The sequence below is a fragment of the Schistocerca cancellata genome, chromosome 3, assembly GCF_023864275.1.
Source record: "Schistocerca cancellata isolate TAMUIC-IGC-003103 chromosome 3, iqSchCanc2.1, whole genome shotgun sequence".
NCBI lineage: Eukaryota > Metazoa > Arthropoda > Insecta > Orthoptera > Acrididae > Schistocerca > Schistocerca cancellata.
In genome coordinates this window covers 36,611,642-36,628,709 of record NC_064628.1, presented here as the reverse complement: position 1 = coordinate 36,628,709, position 17,068 = coordinate 36,611,642, and the positions used below count along the sequence as shown (strand labels likewise).

The following is a 17,068-nucleotide window of genomic DNA, read 5'->3' as shown; positions in this document are numbered from 1 at the left end:
AGAAGTCGTGACCTTTGTCAGACCGAGAAACAACAAGGAACTGTGGCAACGATGGAAGGACTGTCTGTGGCTGAGATTCATTGAACTTACGCTTGTGAGCAGACATAGTAGAAGATGAGGAAACCACTGCGAAAGTATCCCCCATGATTACCGGCGTCTCCGATGGAGCGCTCCTGCCCGTTACCAGGGGGTACATGTCCTACCTGTCTACCCGGGGCTGGGAATTACGCGTTACCCCGTCACCGGCTACGCATGGAAATGCGTGGGTCGGCCTTCAGACACGCACAGGGAGGAAAAAAGAGAAGGACAAAGGAAAGAAGAGAGGTCTCAAATGCCGCAGCAGAGAAAAGGGCAAAGAGAAGAGGTAAGGAAAAGAGAAGGACAAAGGAAGGACGAAGACCTGCAAGCAGAGAAAGCAAAGAATGTGTTACATTTTCGAGTGTCCGTCTCCGGACGTAGGCACAAAACATACTCCCAGAGGGGGAGAAAGGGAAGGAAAGAGGCGGAGGTGGGGGCGGGGGAGGGGGGGGGGGGGAGGATGCGGAAAGGGAAGGTATGCAACCCGGAAAGGAAGGAAGGCCACATTAGCTCGGGGTCCTGTGCTCGCTACGCACGTATCCACAAAAGAGTTGTGCACCCCCTGGGAGGAATGTTCGCACATGCATTGACAATGCGCTGACGCATGTTGTCAGGTGTTGTCGGTGGATCATGATAGCAAATATCCTTCAACTTTCCCCACAGAAAGAAATCCGGGGACGTCTGATCCAGTGAACATTCGGACCATGGTATGCTTCGATGACCAATCCACCTGTCATGAAATACACTATTCAATACCGCTTCAACCGCACGCAAGCTATGTGCCGGACATCCATCATGTTGGAAGTACACTGCCATTCTGTCATGCAATGACACATCTTTTAGTAACATCGGTAGAACATTACATAGGAAATCAGCATACATTGCACCATTTAGATTGCCATCGATAAAATGGGGGCCAATCATCCTTCCTCCCATAAGCCTGCACCATACATTAACCCACCAAGAGCGCTGATGTTCCACTTGTCGCAGCCATCATGGATTTTCTGTTGCCCAATGGTACATATTATGCCGGTTTACGTTACTGCTGTTGGTGAATGGCGCTTCGTTGCTAAATAGAATGCATGCAAAAGTCTGTCATCGTCCCATAATTTCTTGTGCCCAGTGGCAGAACTGTAAATTTCTTGTGCCCAGTGGCAGAACTGTACACTATGTTCAAAGTCACCGCCATGCAATTTCTGGTGCATGGAAATACGGTACGGGTGCAATCGATGTTGATGTAGCATTCTCAACACAGACGTTTTTGAGATTCCAGATTATTGCACAATTTGTCTGTTACTGATCTGCGGATTAGCCGCGACAACAGCTAAAACACCTACTTGGGCACGATCATTTGTTGCAGGTGGTGGTTTATGTTTGACATGTGGCTGAATACTTCCTGTTTCCTTAAATAACGTAACTATCCGGCAAACGGTCCGGACAGTTGGATGATGCCGTCCAGAATACCGAACAGCATACATAGCACACGCCAGTTAGGCATTTTGATCACAATAGCCATACATCAAAACGATATTGACCTTTTCTGCAGTTGGTAAACGGTCCATTTTAACGCGAGTAATGTATCACGAAGCAAATACCATCCGCACTGGTGGAATGTTACATGATACCACGTACTTATACGTTTGTGACTATTACGGTGCCCTCTATCACAAAGCGAAAAAAATTGGTCCAACTAAAACATTCATATCTCTTTACATACTACACAAATATGTAATAAAAATGGGGGTTCCTATTTAAAAAAACACAGTTGATATCAGTTTGACCTATGGTAGTGCCATCTAGCGGGCCAACCAAAGCGCCATCTGGTTTCCCCCTTCAAGCTAGACGAGTTTCGTTCTTCGTAGTTTTTTTCGTTTGATGCTTATTTCGTGGATATTTGGCCCGGTCACTATCAATGGACCACCCTGTATGTATATACATGTGTGTGCGTGTAAGTGCACATGCGTGCGTGCGCAACCAATCATTCAAGAGCTAATGACTTATTGCCTTTCCTCAGTTTTTGTTTATTATTTCCATCCCAAAATTGCCATTATTGAACCATACTGAAATATATTTCCTTACCTTGAGCTGCCTGCCTGTAACGCCTTGTATCTTGCCATCCTGTGCACGCACCACAACTGAAGTGTCAACATCACCAGCACCACTACAGTCATAGCGTTCAATCACTTTAGGCTTTCCTTCACTAGTCACCTGCAATGGCAAACAAATTAAATCAGGACACTACAGCGTGAATTTTCGAACCACCATGCACAGAATTTTATCTCTCTCTATTGCACTGCTGACTGGTATAAAATCAATAGAAGTCTTGTGACGAAGCAAGCTGGGATATTTTTACTTCCCCTCTCGTTTTGCCTTCTGCCTCCTTGATTTGGTTTTTTTTTTTAACTAATTATCATTAACATATGTGAGTATAATCTGCATTTATAAAAGAGAAAGGTTGGGCCACAGTTTTAAGCAATGTAACACCAGATCTAATTTGGTGCTTAGTTTTATGGATGCAATTGATTTCCTAATTTATTTTGACCATTCCTAGTTAGTATCTTTCATTATAGCGTGAAATCAGTAATTGTTTTGTAGCTTAAATTCTATTGTTGACTTTTAAACAAATATAAATTCTTATTAAACACTTGGAAGACCAGACACTAGACTTCTTTAAGTATTTATTTGGCTCTATTTGAAAACATGTTAGCAAAGCCAGACCTTAATTAATTCGAAAGTAATGAACAGTTTTGACAAAAGTATTGTATGTGTACTTATATTTGTTAATGTCATGATTTAAACAAATCATTCGGCTTAACCCTCATAGTAGAAGAAACTGTTAAAAAGAACCAGTTTTTCGATGTATTCAGTTAATTTAACGAGTAATTTAAAGAGTAATTTCTGTAATTTAAACTTCGAACAATGTGTAGTTTCAGTACCTATTATTGTGAGGATATATAAGGGCCTGATTTTTGGTCCCGAAACAGTCAGTCCATGACCGAGTTTAAGACAAGAAACCTCTGTTGGTTAAAATAACAATGCTTCAACTTAACTGTGGAATAGGCCTAAGTGTTACACAATCAGGCCGTGTGTAAAAAAACAATGACAGTGTCTGCTCCATAGGTACCTTTCTATTCTTCAAGAACTGTGAACTTTATGGTTAGGTTTTTACTGCTTGTAGATGATCAATAGTAAACTAGTTCAATAGTAAACTAGTTCAATAGTAAACTAGTTCAATAGTAAACTAGTTCAATAGTAAACTAGTTCAATAGTAAACTAGTTCAATAGTAAACTAGTTCAATAGTAAACTAGTTCAATAGTAAACTAGTTCAATAGTAAACTAGTTCAATAGTAAACTATTGCAGCAGTATGTGGAGGTTCACCTGGAAACTATTAATGATGTGCATATGGGGGGCTGTGAAAAGTGAAAATAAACACCTGTGAAACACAAATGTGCACGTGTCGGCTACATCATTTACAGTAGACAGTACTGAGCTTCCACCCCCTATTTTTTCAGCCAGTGCATTGACACCAAGGACAACAAATGAAGAAATAAAGAAGGTGAACATTGTCACAATCTGTCTTCATGGTAGAATCCAATCAAAATTAAGTGTAAATGAGGAGTTTATACAACGGCAATAGTGCAGCAAGTAACAAGGCTGTATAAGGCTGCAAATTCAGAAGCAGGCTAGGTTAAAAACCAAAGCTCCTAGATAAAAGCAAAGATATTCGCCGCATGAATAAAATATTGTCACCTGAGATGATAAAAAAAAAAATCCATCAGAAAATTCGGAAATTGGGAGTGTGTTTTTGTATGAAAATCTCAATTGAAGAAATGTCACCATCTGACAGTTCTGCTGTCATGTTTTCATTACAACAACATATTCTGCATTGAATATTGATATTTTGAGAACAAGAATACAACTGAAAGTGATAATTCAGTGCGTTTTCGGTGGTGATCATATCTTTCGTGTGATGCAAAGATGTCAGTTTGTGGTAATTTGGTGTGTTGCAAACATTCAATAGATTTCAGTTCGTGTAAAAAATGCTACCAGCGCAACACAAGCCAACTACACAATCGTTGAGTCAATGAGATGGACTAAGAATGTATGCAGTGTTTGGAGGCAAATCGAATAAGAATTTCTCAAGTACAATCCATTATGACCCCGGAACAAGAGATCCAGTTGAGTTTGACTCCCTCAGTTGGAGCTTTTATTATATATTTAAAAAAAGGGAGAGAGAGAGAGAGAGAGAGAGAGAGAGAGAGAGAGAGAGAGAGAGAGAGTCATGTTTGGTTGACTGAACAAGCTACTTTGTCAGTGAAAAATTAAGATGTTGAAAATTCAAAGTTCGCCAATTGCATTCATTTAATCTGATCAATTCCATTAATGATTCGCACAAAGTGGATTTAACCAATTTCAATTCCTGTATTCATTCGATTTGCTAAGAACGCCATCACATAATTTGCAGCTCAAGGTTGACTTAGTGATAATCATGCCACGCAATCTGAATGAAATGGAACTATGCAGTGGAACAAGACTCGTTGCTAAGAAGCTGATGAACAACACAACTAAAGCAACAATAATCATAGGAAAGTTCAAAGGCGAGGATGTTCCGAGTCTGACCAACTTGATGTTTCAATTTAAGCATGTCCAGTTTCCAGTTTGCCTTTAAGTCGCAATGATGATTAATAAATCACAACACCAGTCGTTGGAAGTGTGTGCAATAAACCTGGAATAAATGTTTTTTCCATGGGCAGTTGTACATGGTGTGCTGGTGAGTCAATAAGCCATCTGTGCGACTCATTTTCTCTCCACAAGTAAAGACAGAAAATATCGTTCATCACCAAGTGTTGCATTGAATGCCTTAAAAGCACAACAAATTACTGTAAAAACAATGAATTCAGATTTATTTAATTTCAATAAATTAATGTTCTTAAATTGTTTTGTTTCAATTCACACCAATTGAAGAGTTCAGTTGCATGAATCCCTTCTTGACCGACTGACACACAATGCACAGCCTACATCCCTGCAGATATAGACATACCATAGAATGAACACTTTTTACTAAACTGGCTACGAGAAAGAACATGCAAAGCTGTGCTGGGAAAATTTGTGGTTTTGCTTTCCTTTTTGCAGTCATTTTTAAAAGAAAATAGGAAAGTTGTGCTTATGGATAGTTTTATAATCCTACCTGTTCATAGATTAAAACCATGCAGAATATTTTCAATAAAACTACTATCCTCACAGATCCAAGTGCTGGAAATGCCTCTCTCATATCCTGTGTACTAACCATTGCAACCAATGTACCCATTCATTTTGACTTCCATTCACAATCAAGGTTCCATTTGGAATAACAACAAATAAGATCGGAGAGAGGAGTATCTGGACAGATAAAGGGAGAGGAAATGGATATGAAGAAGATGAAGGGGGATATGGACAGAGAGATGAGGGAGGAGAAGATGGATAGAGAGAGTGTGGGATAAGCAATGTGTAGGGACAGATATTGGGGAAGGGGTGCAGGGGATGGAGGAGGAGGAGATGGACAAAGGATTGGGGGGGGGGAGGAGGAAAGGGATATAGAGGGGGAGGGGAGAAGGATATTAGGATGTATATGTAATTCCCATACATATTCAGCAACTGCAAAGCATTACTGGGTTTGCCAGTATGTAGATAAACTACATAACTATGTGAGCTTTACACACTAGGCATATCAGCAAATTATCAATTGGCTCATGGTGAAAGGAAATTGCTACTAAAGTAATTTCAAAAAAGATATGAGAAAACAGCAAATGGAATGAAATATTTGACACATTACATGCTATTACGATTGTTCTTATAATATTTTTCACAGGTGAATTATTTGGAATGAATGAGGCCCTTTATTACATGGAAGTAGCATCTTCACAATACTAATCCCCCCTCTTGCTAAAACTAAATGCATACAAACACATTACCAGAAGAAGAGATAAATCACATTCAACTGTCCACCAAATGCCAAAACAAATACAATAAATAGAAAAGCATACAAATTTATAAAGGTTGCTGAAACTCAAAGTTTTTGTGATATTTGAAGACTTCAAGTAGCGGACGATATGAAAAAAAGACAAAGAATGGGTAAGTTGCACAGATATGGAAGGAAGGAAAATCGGTATTTAATGGCCTATATGAGAGATCATCAGAGACATTGCACAAGCTCAGACTGGGGAAGGGTTGGGATGGAAATCTGCCATGCCCATTCAAAAGAATCATCTTGGCAGTCTCCTTAAGCAATTTAGAGAAATAATAGAAAACCTAAATCTGGTGGTTGGATGGTAATTTGAACTGTCATCCTTGTGAATACAAGTCCAACTCCTTACTACTGCATCACCTTGCTCAATAACTGACTTCAAGTCATTGGTGTAACATCCTTTATACGAGTGGTTGGCTAGCAGCATTAAAATGCATCCTTTGAAATAAGACCTATTTATTACAAGAATGAAACTATGAGGGTGGTTTGAAAATTTCATGGAATCACCACGAGAGGTCAGCACTAGCGCAACGAGCTGTTCACGTGTCATTCATTCATTGGATCGTTGCCTGTAAACACGTGCCATGTCAGTGCAGTTGGAAGAGAGCTCTGTTGTTCCTGTGTAGTGATTTGCAAAGATGGGAGGAAATAAAAAAAATAAATAAATGAGATTCAAGCAGTGATTAAGTACTCTGTAAAGAAAAGTATGAAAGCAAAGGACATTATGCCAATTTCCAGAATACACCGAGGGACACTGCTCCTTCATTTTCAACTGTTGTCAAGTGGACAAATGAATTCAAATTTGGTCAAGAGAGATTAGATGATGATCCGTGCAGTGGTAAGCCAAGATGTGTTACTGCTCCAGAAATCATTGCAAAAGTGCACAAAATGGTCACGGAGGATCGCCAATTGAAAGTGCGTAATATTGGTCACGCTTTACAGATTTCATCTGAAAGGGTATATCACATTTTAACTGAAGAATTAGAAATGAAAAAATTATCTGCAAGATAGGTGCCACGAATGGTGAAACGCGCCTGCACACTTGTGCCATCGCCATGGCAAAATTACATGAACTAAGGTATGAATTGTTGCCACACCTGTCTTATTCACCTGATATGACTCCATCAGACTTCCATCTCTCCCCAAAACTGAAAATTTTTCTGGGTAGATGAATATTCACTTCAAACGAATAATTGATAGCCAGAGTTGACAACTATTTCGCAGGCCCGTAGGAAACTTTTTCAAGATGGGATCAAGGCACTAGAACATCATCGGACCAAGTGCATAAATCTACAAGGAGACTACATTGAAGAAAAAAAATGTTTCAGTGATTTAAGTACTTTTTTCCTATTCCATTCTGAGAACTTTTCAAACCACCCTCATAAATACAACTTCTGAGAATAATTTCTACACAACTTGAAAACAGCACTGTCTTGAGGAGCAAGGAAGATTAATAACACTGCCCTACTAAGTCGGGAGCTCATAAGCGTCTATGGTTGAACAGCAAGGTGTCTTAACATCAAGGTCCTATGATGTGTTCAGCTCGTAGGCAGTTACATGTAAGCAGTGCAATGCTGTGCCCTTGGCAGCCGGTGACTGAAGTGCAACAGGGGACGTGGCTCACAGTGAGGGCAGCAAGACACCATGGTGGACAACTCCACTCCAGCAGGCGTGGCTGGGTCTGTTGCAGAACTTTTAACAGAGACTGGTTGTCTGTCTGCCAGAGCCCCGAGTGTAACTGGCTTTCAAAGAGTGGAATGCTGACCTAAATAGGTCCCTGCAGAAGGATAAATCCACTGTGCCACATGGACAAAAGACCACAGGGATGTAACTTGGAACCACGACTGCAGTGACATTGCTGTGACTTACACACCATGTTGTGGTAAGGCTGGCAGCCTGGATGATGTGGCAGCCACATGCTGTTTGAATGAACTCAGTACCATTACTACCTACAAATGTGGTCCAGCCCTGCATATACCACAGTTGAAAGGTGAGAACTAGTAAGCAAAGAAGATTTCATAATGGACAATCTTATGTCTATGAATGCTGTAAGGTTGTTGCTGTTAATGAACACATTCATTATTTGATTAGCTGCTATCTATGACTACCTACACCTCACGGGTAAAACAATTGTATGAAGAGTCACAAGGGGAGTGCTCCTTAGTGTTTTGACTGTGGGTTTGTGGGGGACAGTAAGTGACTGGTGAGACAAAGCACGGTATATCTATTTCTGGACAAGGTTTGGAGGTAATTGCCGTCTGTAAAGGGCTCAGTGAGGCCCTTGGTATATTTGGAGAGAGACTGCTTATGATTACCAATGTGATGACCCCGGGTGGCTAGGCTGTCTGGAAGTGACTACTGTGGAATGGTTGACAGCTGTTGGGGTGGAGGAACTGTTAGTGGTTGGTAGGTCTGATGTGCACAGAGGTATTTGTGTATCCAACAAACCTGTTGAGCTCAGGAGAACCAGGTGAAACAAACAGGAGAGAAGGTGTTGAGGTTCTGGAGGAATGTGAACAGCGTGTTTTCACCCTTGTTTCAGGGCACGAAGATGTCATTAATAAATATGAACCACATGAGGGGTTTGGGATTCTGCATGACTGGGAAGGATTCCTCTAGACAGCACACGAATAGGTTTACACATAATGGCGCCATGTGGGTGTCCACTGATGTACCATGGATTTGATTGTAGGTAATGCCTTTAAAAGAGCAGTAATTATGAGTGTAGATATAATTTGTTATGGTGACAAGGAAGGAGGTTGTAGGTTTGTAGTCAGTCGGACATTGGGAAAGATAATGCTCAATTCCGAGAAAGCTGTGGACATCATGTCTTAAGTCTGGACAGGGGTGGCATTGACTATGATGAGCAGAGTGCTGTGTTGCAAAAGAACAGGAACTGTGTAGAGTCAATGGAGGAAATATTTGGTGTCTTTTAGACAGGAGGATAGGTTAAGGGTTATAGGCAGAAGGTGTGCAGAACTGTAGACCTATATCTCTAACTTCGATCACTTGTAGAATAGTGGAGCACATATTATGTTCGAGTATAGTGACTCTTCTGGATGCTAGAAATCTACTCTGCAGGAATCAGCATGCGTTTCGAAAAAGACGATCGTGTGAAACCCAGAATGCATCTATTTGTCCACGAGACTCAGAGGACCATAGACACGGGTTCCCAGGTAGATGCCGTGTTTCTTGACTTCCACAAAGTGTTTGATACAGTTCCCCACAGTCGTTTAATGAACGAAGTAAAAGCATATGGACTATCAGACCAATTGTGTGATTGGATTGAAGAGTTCCAAGATAACAGAACACAGCATGTCATTCTCAATGGAGAGAAGTCTTCTGAAGTAAGAGTGATTTCAGGTGTGCCGCAAGGGATTGTCATAGGACTGTTGCTATTCACAATATATATAAATGACCTTTTGGATGACATCGGAAGTTCAGTGAGGCTATTTGTGGATGATGCTGTAATATATCGAGAGGTGTAACAATAGAAAATTGTACTGAAATGCAGGAGGATCTACAACGAATTGACGCATGGTGCAGGGAATGCCAATTGAATCTCAATGTAGACAAGTGTAATGTGCTGCGAATACATAGAAAGAAAGATCCTTTATCATTTAGCTACAATATAGCACGTCAGCAACTGGAAGCAGTTAACTCCATATATTATCTGAGAGTACGCATTAGGAGTGATTTAAAAAGAAATGACCACATAAAATTAATCGTCGGTAAAGCAAATGCCAGACAGAGTCATTGGAAGAATTCTAAGGAAATGCAGTCCGAAAACAAAGGAAGTTCGCCCACTGCTTGAATACTGCTCACCGGTGTGGGATCCGTACCAGATAGAATTGATAGAAGATATAGAGAAGATCCAACGAAGAGCAGCGCTCTTCATTCCAGGATCATTTAGTAATCGCGAAAGCGTTACAGAGATGATTGATAAACTCCAGTGGAAGACTCTGCTCAGTAGCTCAGTACGGGCTTTTGCTTAAGTTTCAAGAACGTACCTTCACCGAGGAGTCAAGCAGTATATTGCTCCCTTCTACATATATCTCGCGAAGAGACCATGAGGATAAAATCAGAGAGATTAGAGCCCACACAGAGGAATACCGAAAATCTTTCTTTCCACGAACAATATGAGACTGAAACAGAAGGGAAAACCGATAGAGGTTCTCAAGGTACCCTCCGCCACACACCGTCAGGTGGCTTGCGGAGTACGGATGTAGATGTGTTGGTCCACAAGGGGTGAGATTCTCTCTATGGAGGCACAATAACCAGAAGCAATGGGTTGTCCTAGGTGGCTGTATTTACGAACTTCAGGAAACATGTAGAAGGCAGGAGTGTGGGAAATAGTGTGGGCGAGGAGGGATATAGACACAAGGGAGAGGATCTGTGATGGACCTAAGGATTGGAGGAGAGACTGTAGATCACACTGGATTTCTGGAATGGGGTTACTGTGGCACAGTTTGTGCGGGGACATATCTGATATCTGGTGGAATCCACCTGGAATTGAGCATTATCTTTCCCAATGTCCAACTGACTACAAACCTACAACCTCCTTCCTGGTCACCAAGACCAATTACATTCACACCCATAATTACTGCTCCTTTGAAGGAATTACCTACAATCAAATCCACGGTACATCAATGGGCACCCATATGGCACCATTCTTGTTAACCTAATCGTGGACAGTTTAGAGGAATGCCTCCTGATCACACAGACTCCCAATCCTTTCAACTGCTTAAGATTCGTTAATGACATCTTCATGCTCTGGAACAAGGGTGAAGACTCCCTACTCACATTCCTGCAGAACCTCACCAACTTCTCCCACGTTCGCTTCACCTATTTCTCCTCAGCCCAACAAGGCACATCCTCAATACCAGCCTCAGCCTTGAGAATGTACACATCAGCACCTCCATCCATATCAGATCTATCACCAACTAACAGTATCTCCACTCCAACAGCTATCAACCATTCCACACCAGGGAATCACTTCCAGACAGCCTAGCCACCTGGAGGTCATCACATCTGTAGTCATTAGCAGTCTCTCTCCAAATATGCCAACAGCCACACAAAGGTCTTCACAGACTGCAATTACCCTCCAAACCTTGTCCACAAACAGATACTCCATGCCTTCTCACACCAGTCACCTACCATCCCCTTTACACCCCTAGACAACCCACAAAGGAGCACATCTCATCATTCAGTATCACCCAGGACTGGAACAACTTAATCACATTCTCTGCAACTGTGATGATTCTCTCTTATTCTGCCATAAATTCAAAATGTCCTGCTCACCCCTCCAACAGTAGCTATCTGCCACCCACCGACCTATGCAATATCCTTGTCTATCCCTAAATCCACCCCCTGTTCCCAATCACATATCTCTGCTGTGGCGACAGACAGACAAGACATGACACTTACATCATCCCACTATGAACTACACCAATCCTGCCACTGGCAGCTCCTATTACATCCAGGGCCAGCTGTGAAGGTAGCCATGTGATATACAAACTCAGCAACACTACTGTGCTGCTTCCTATGAGGGCACGAATGCTAATATGCTGTTTGTCCACATGCGTGGCCACCGTCACACTGGCCAAGAGACACCAGCTGCTGAACATGTTGCCTGAAACACAATTTGCTTCACTATAAGGACTTCATTCACAGCCTGTGCCATCTGGGTTCTTCCCACCAACACCAGCTTTTTTTAAGTTGGCACAGGTAGAAATTCTCCCTACAACTTTTGGTTTGCTCCTGTAATGCTCCTGGCCTCAAATTCAATAGTTGCTGTCCTCCTGCCTGCGCCCTTCCCTGCTCCCACTTCAGTACCCACATGCCTCCAACCCTATCAATGCTCGTAAAAGTTCATCCTCCTCCTCTACTTCCCTCCTCTCCCTTTCCCCCTACAGCACAGCCTCCCAATGCAGCATATAGTAGCCCTTCCCTGTCTTCATCATGTCCTTACACACTCCGACAAGCAGCACTAGTCTCTCCCTCACTCCTACCCAGCTATCCCTCCCCCATCACCTCACTCCATGCCACCCATTTAACCCCACTACCCACCTGACTGCTGCACACATCAGATGTGGTCTCAGTCAGGCCCTAGTGGCTGGTGACTGGTCATGTGTGTGAGATTTACTGCATGAATGTGTGAGTTCTGCTTCTGAAGGAGTTCATCCAAAAGCTGAAAATATTTCTGGCATTCATTTTCATTGTGCCTGTCTGTGACTCAATATCCCCGCCATGTGGTGAGTAGCAATCTGTCTCTTCTACATTTTTGTTATTCTATCCTGTGAGTAGCAATCTGTCTCTTCTACATTTTTGTTATTCTATCCTGAACCTTTCATTGTTTGTTAATAAGACTTAGAGAACTCAACATTTGGGTCTTCAACAGACTTACTAAAATACCTACAGTTAAGTAAGGATAAAAAATATAGAAGTTTCACTTACTCTAATGATCAATAATGTACACTTTGGACAGTTTATATATGGTGCAATGTGAACTACTGTTGACAAAGATTACCTCGATCCAGATACTCCACGGTTAACAACAATTCCCAACCTAAGACTTTAGACAATACAGAAACTCCTGAAATGGAAGCCATACTTGCCACGTAGTAATTTGAAATTTTATATTTACTGCTTCCACCTCATTAGAATACAAGATGTACTCAGTTAAAATGAAGCACACTGTTAATCTACATTCTACAAGCACCACAAAGTGGTCATCCTGCAAGAGTAAAATGCCATATGTGAGAGCACTACGTCCCATTTGGAGATCGGTGAGACTGATTTCATCTTAACCTGAGAATTAGAACAAGGAATTCTCTCCCATGATAAAATAAGTAATTATGTAGGCAGCCCAGTGACTTCTAATCTAACTGTTTCTGCATCTGAATAAATCTCATCTGTGAGCAAAATCACATCTAATTTGTATAAAGTAAAAGAAAACAATGGGGTGTTTTGGTGTGATACTGTAGAGTGGGTGATAAAGTATGTTCTGTTGAACGGCATCACATTAAACACTGGTAATAGTGAAGTCTCTCGTAATTAACTGTTTCGTGAAGCTGGAAAGGATTAAATTTTTCACTCTGTTTTCGTGCCACGAGGAGCTACATCTGGAGGATACAGAGATTACCACAATTTTTAAAATGACAGTAAGTGCAAAGAGAAGACAGTAGCTTTTTTTTTTTTTTTTTTTTTTTTTTTTTTTTTTTTTTAAAGGGATATGCAGGACACCTTAATCATTATGAACAGGAATGTAAAATTTGCACGAGTCCTGACTTGACCACACTACCTCGTTCAGTAATGATGTTGCAAAAGACATAACGTGACAAGTAGGAACAAACCATCCATATTCCTGCTGTTACATTCCACAACATGCAACAGGATTTAGTGTGGTGGTGTAGAAGAAAGCAAAGTTCAGCAAACCTGTTGGGAGTAGACTGGTAGGAAGTATTTTTTCAAGAAGGCAACACACAAAAATTAAAAGAAAGAAGACTAGTATTAGTAGCAGATAATCATGTGACAGTAAAACAAAGCAAAAAATATGTCACAAACCCATTCTGGGATCTAGTTTAGTAATCGGCAGTTGTACCAAATGATGTAAGATCTTCAAGCCATGCCTTGAAATGAGATCGGCACTAAAATATTTTTCCCCTCAACAGGGATAATGAAGCAGGCAATCTGTTGTCCATGAAGAGGACTTATTTCAGATTAAGAGTTACTCATTCCCTTTAAACTGACTGAGCTATAAATAACACTGGAGAACACAAATGCAGACATTTCTGTAGCAGACATCTATCCTGAATTACTAATGTACACAGCTCAAGACAATCTAGATGGTACCTCATCCTTTTCTGTTTAATACTATAATACTGGCCTTTGTTTCCACTCAGTAAGTTAGCTATAGTGATTGCCATAAATAAACTCACAAAGGAAGGTAAGCACTTGGGCTATTCACACTTTGCTCTCTCCTTTAAATCAGTCACAGGATCTTTGAGAGAGCACTGCCATTCAACACTGAAGATAAAATAAGCATTGTTAACCTGAAGAACAAGCTATCTTTACACTTTAACAAGTCTGTTGTAAGCAAGTATTTACTATGACTTTTATTGAGAGTAGCTTGAAGAAGAACCTGAAGACTGCACCATTTCTGCAGCTGTGTCAGTTCCTATGAGAAGAAATAGCAACAAGATCAGCTCCTAAAATACTTTAATATTAACCCTTGTAATAGGCTAGGCAGATTTCCTAACATAATCACTAGCCATAGATTTAGACTCAACAAAGGAAACAAAATGAGCTGTTTGAGAACAAAGTATTGGCATTTTCCAGCCTGTGGAGGAGCAGCTTTTTTCAGAGACCATACCATCTTTTTTGTGTCTATGAGTCTCAATTACCATTTAATAATGTTGCAAGTGTGAACTGGGAGCAAAAGATATACTTGTATGCACAGACTAAGGCAGTGCGAGAGCTAGGTGTTCTCTGGAATGTGATGGCATTAGTCCATGTTTGTGACATCATTATGAAGAGTGGATGCTGTCTCTTGTGCTAGATTTCAATGAGAATGATTGCATGTACTATTATATAATAACAAGTGTTGTTGTAGATACCATTAAAGAAGTTTAACTAAATGTAAAAGTTACATCAACACGTGGACAAGATTTAAATGACAACTGAAGTAAAGAGAGAGGGAATATGTGTACAGATTCTTGGAGAACATAATTATTTTATCAAGGCACATTATTGGTCAGTCTTTCAATTATTTAGTTTCAGTGATGTACCTGTATATTATTGTCGGCAGTAGGGATAGGTGCAGGAGGGATGTGCACAATGAACCTGAACCACAGTCATTTCACTGCTTAGGGGATTTATTATTTCACTGAATTTCAATTCCTATACAATGCGACAATTACAGTCCACCTTCCACTTATAGGACTACACTCTCATATGTTTGGGACTCCCTGAGCTGCCTATAAACGTGTGAATTTATGGAACCAATTTTAAAACTATATCCTTGAGGATCTCCTCATTATGGGTCAACTGAATGAAAAGGGCACCTAATCTAAGAGGATTGTAAAAGTTACACCATGAAATGGCATGGTTAAAATGTTCACGGGAACAAGGTGGTCTAATGACTTATCAGTACTGCAAGCCATAACCCAGACTTCAGTTCCCAGTTGCACTATATTGTGCACCTGTCTGTCAAGCTTGTTATCAAGCAAATAATGTTGACGTGCATGTACACACAGCTTGGGTGATAATTTGTGAGTCACTATGTGACCCACCAGTCAGTCAACTTCCCATTTTGGGGTACATCGTCCCACTACCGAACCAAAGGAATACTACTCTTATAAGAATATACCAGAGAGCCAAAATCAATTCAGGCTACTTTACCACACAGGCCTTAGGAACTATCTTCATGTTCAGTATATCCAGAGTCAGAAGAAATAATTAACAATAGCTTTGGCTTGAAGTACGAATTTTAGAAAACCAAGAATGAGATCAGCTTAAGACACCATGAAATTGTTAAAGATGCAATGGTTAGATTAGCAAGTTTCTAAATACCATGGAAATAATGTGATAATTAAGTGAATTTACATCAGTGCAAGCTAGACCAAGGGACTCTGTGTTACTGTCATTGAAAAGGAGAGCCTCAGTCATCACAGAGGTGTCGCTAAAGAACAGTATCAGGTGGTCTATGCACTGCATATCAAGCTGAGAGCACTGCATATCAGTTTCTTTACAATTATATTTGATGGTGCTGTTCTACCAAAATTTCTACTTCATCATTTTGTGTTATGTTTTTCACATAAGAAACAGTTTTATTCTTTGCAAAACTTTTCTTTTTAATGCTTGGAGAATGTGATGTATAAAATCCACGTGTAAACATAGTGTCAACAATGAATGATGCACAAGATTCTTCTACATAAAACTGTTCCACCAAACATTCTATTGGTGAACCAAGGTCAACCTCCTATATGCCAATAAATTTATTTTAATAAATATCACATGAACTACTTGACTAATGAAGCAGATTTAATTACTCTCTGTTTCTGCATTACTAACTGCAGTCATGTTCCTGTCAGATTGCATTCAGAAAATCCTTGATCAAACTGGTCAAGTGAAGAATTCGGTACTGAGTGTTGGCGTTGACCCATGAAGTAATGATGTGCCAGAAGACATTTATGAACTGAATTTGAGAGGTAGCCTATGAGGAGAGAGTTTCATAGCAGGTGGCTTGCTTGAAGTACCACAGTTAAATTTTGATGTCAGAAAAGTTGCTGAGAGTGTTATTTGTGAAAGACTGATGTCCAAGCTGAAACGTCACATATACCACTGTCAAATTTAACAGCGACAGCCATATGTTTACACATGAGACTGTTGATATACTGTGCACCATTATTTTTCTGCATAAGTAGTGTACTATCGCTGTCTAAGCATTTGTGCACAAATCAAGAGCGTGCATCATGTTTACCAGCAATACTTCCAGAAAAATCAGCAGGATCTTAAATGTGTATTTCATCCACCCCCTAAAACCTTGACACTGTTAGGCTCAGTGAAGGATAATCTAGGAATTCAAAAACCAGGGGTATGCCAAATCTCCTGTCAGCGTGGCAAAGCATACGTACGGAACCTGTTTGCACGGTAGAAGGTACATGCCGTGAACACCCGTGCCATCCTTAATTACTCCAGATCACCAAATCAGCAGCAGCCAATCATAGAATAAAAATTGGCCATACTACAGATAATGACAATACTAAAATACTTAGGCAATCTTGTGTGATTAGAGACAGCACTGGAACTACAGTCCAAAATGGTCTAACCAATGAAGATAGTGGCCTACAACAGAGTTGGGCATGAAACCCCACAATGAGCCTAGCAAAAGAAAAGCTTTCTTGTACAGTGAAATCCGTATCCAACAGCAGCAGTCAACTGAAATATCATGGAGTAATTACAATGTGACCAGCCAGACACT

The 17,068-nt window shown here is 40.6% G+C and overlaps 1 protein-coding gene across 2 annotated transcripts in view; it reads right to left on the bottom strand.

The window, feature by feature from the left end:
• Positions 1–17,068, bottom strand: part of LOC126176858 (tripeptidyl-peptidase 2) — a 347,489-nt gene that overhangs the window by 298,578 nt on the left and 31,843 nt on the right. For both annotated transcript variants that reach the window (XM_049924044.1, XM_049924045.1), the window contains exon 2: positions 2,158–2,286. In XM_049924044.1, coding sequence (XP_049780001.1) covers positions 2,158–2,286 — 129 coding nt within the window. The remainder of the gene's footprint in view (positions 1–2,157; positions 2,287–17,068) is intronic.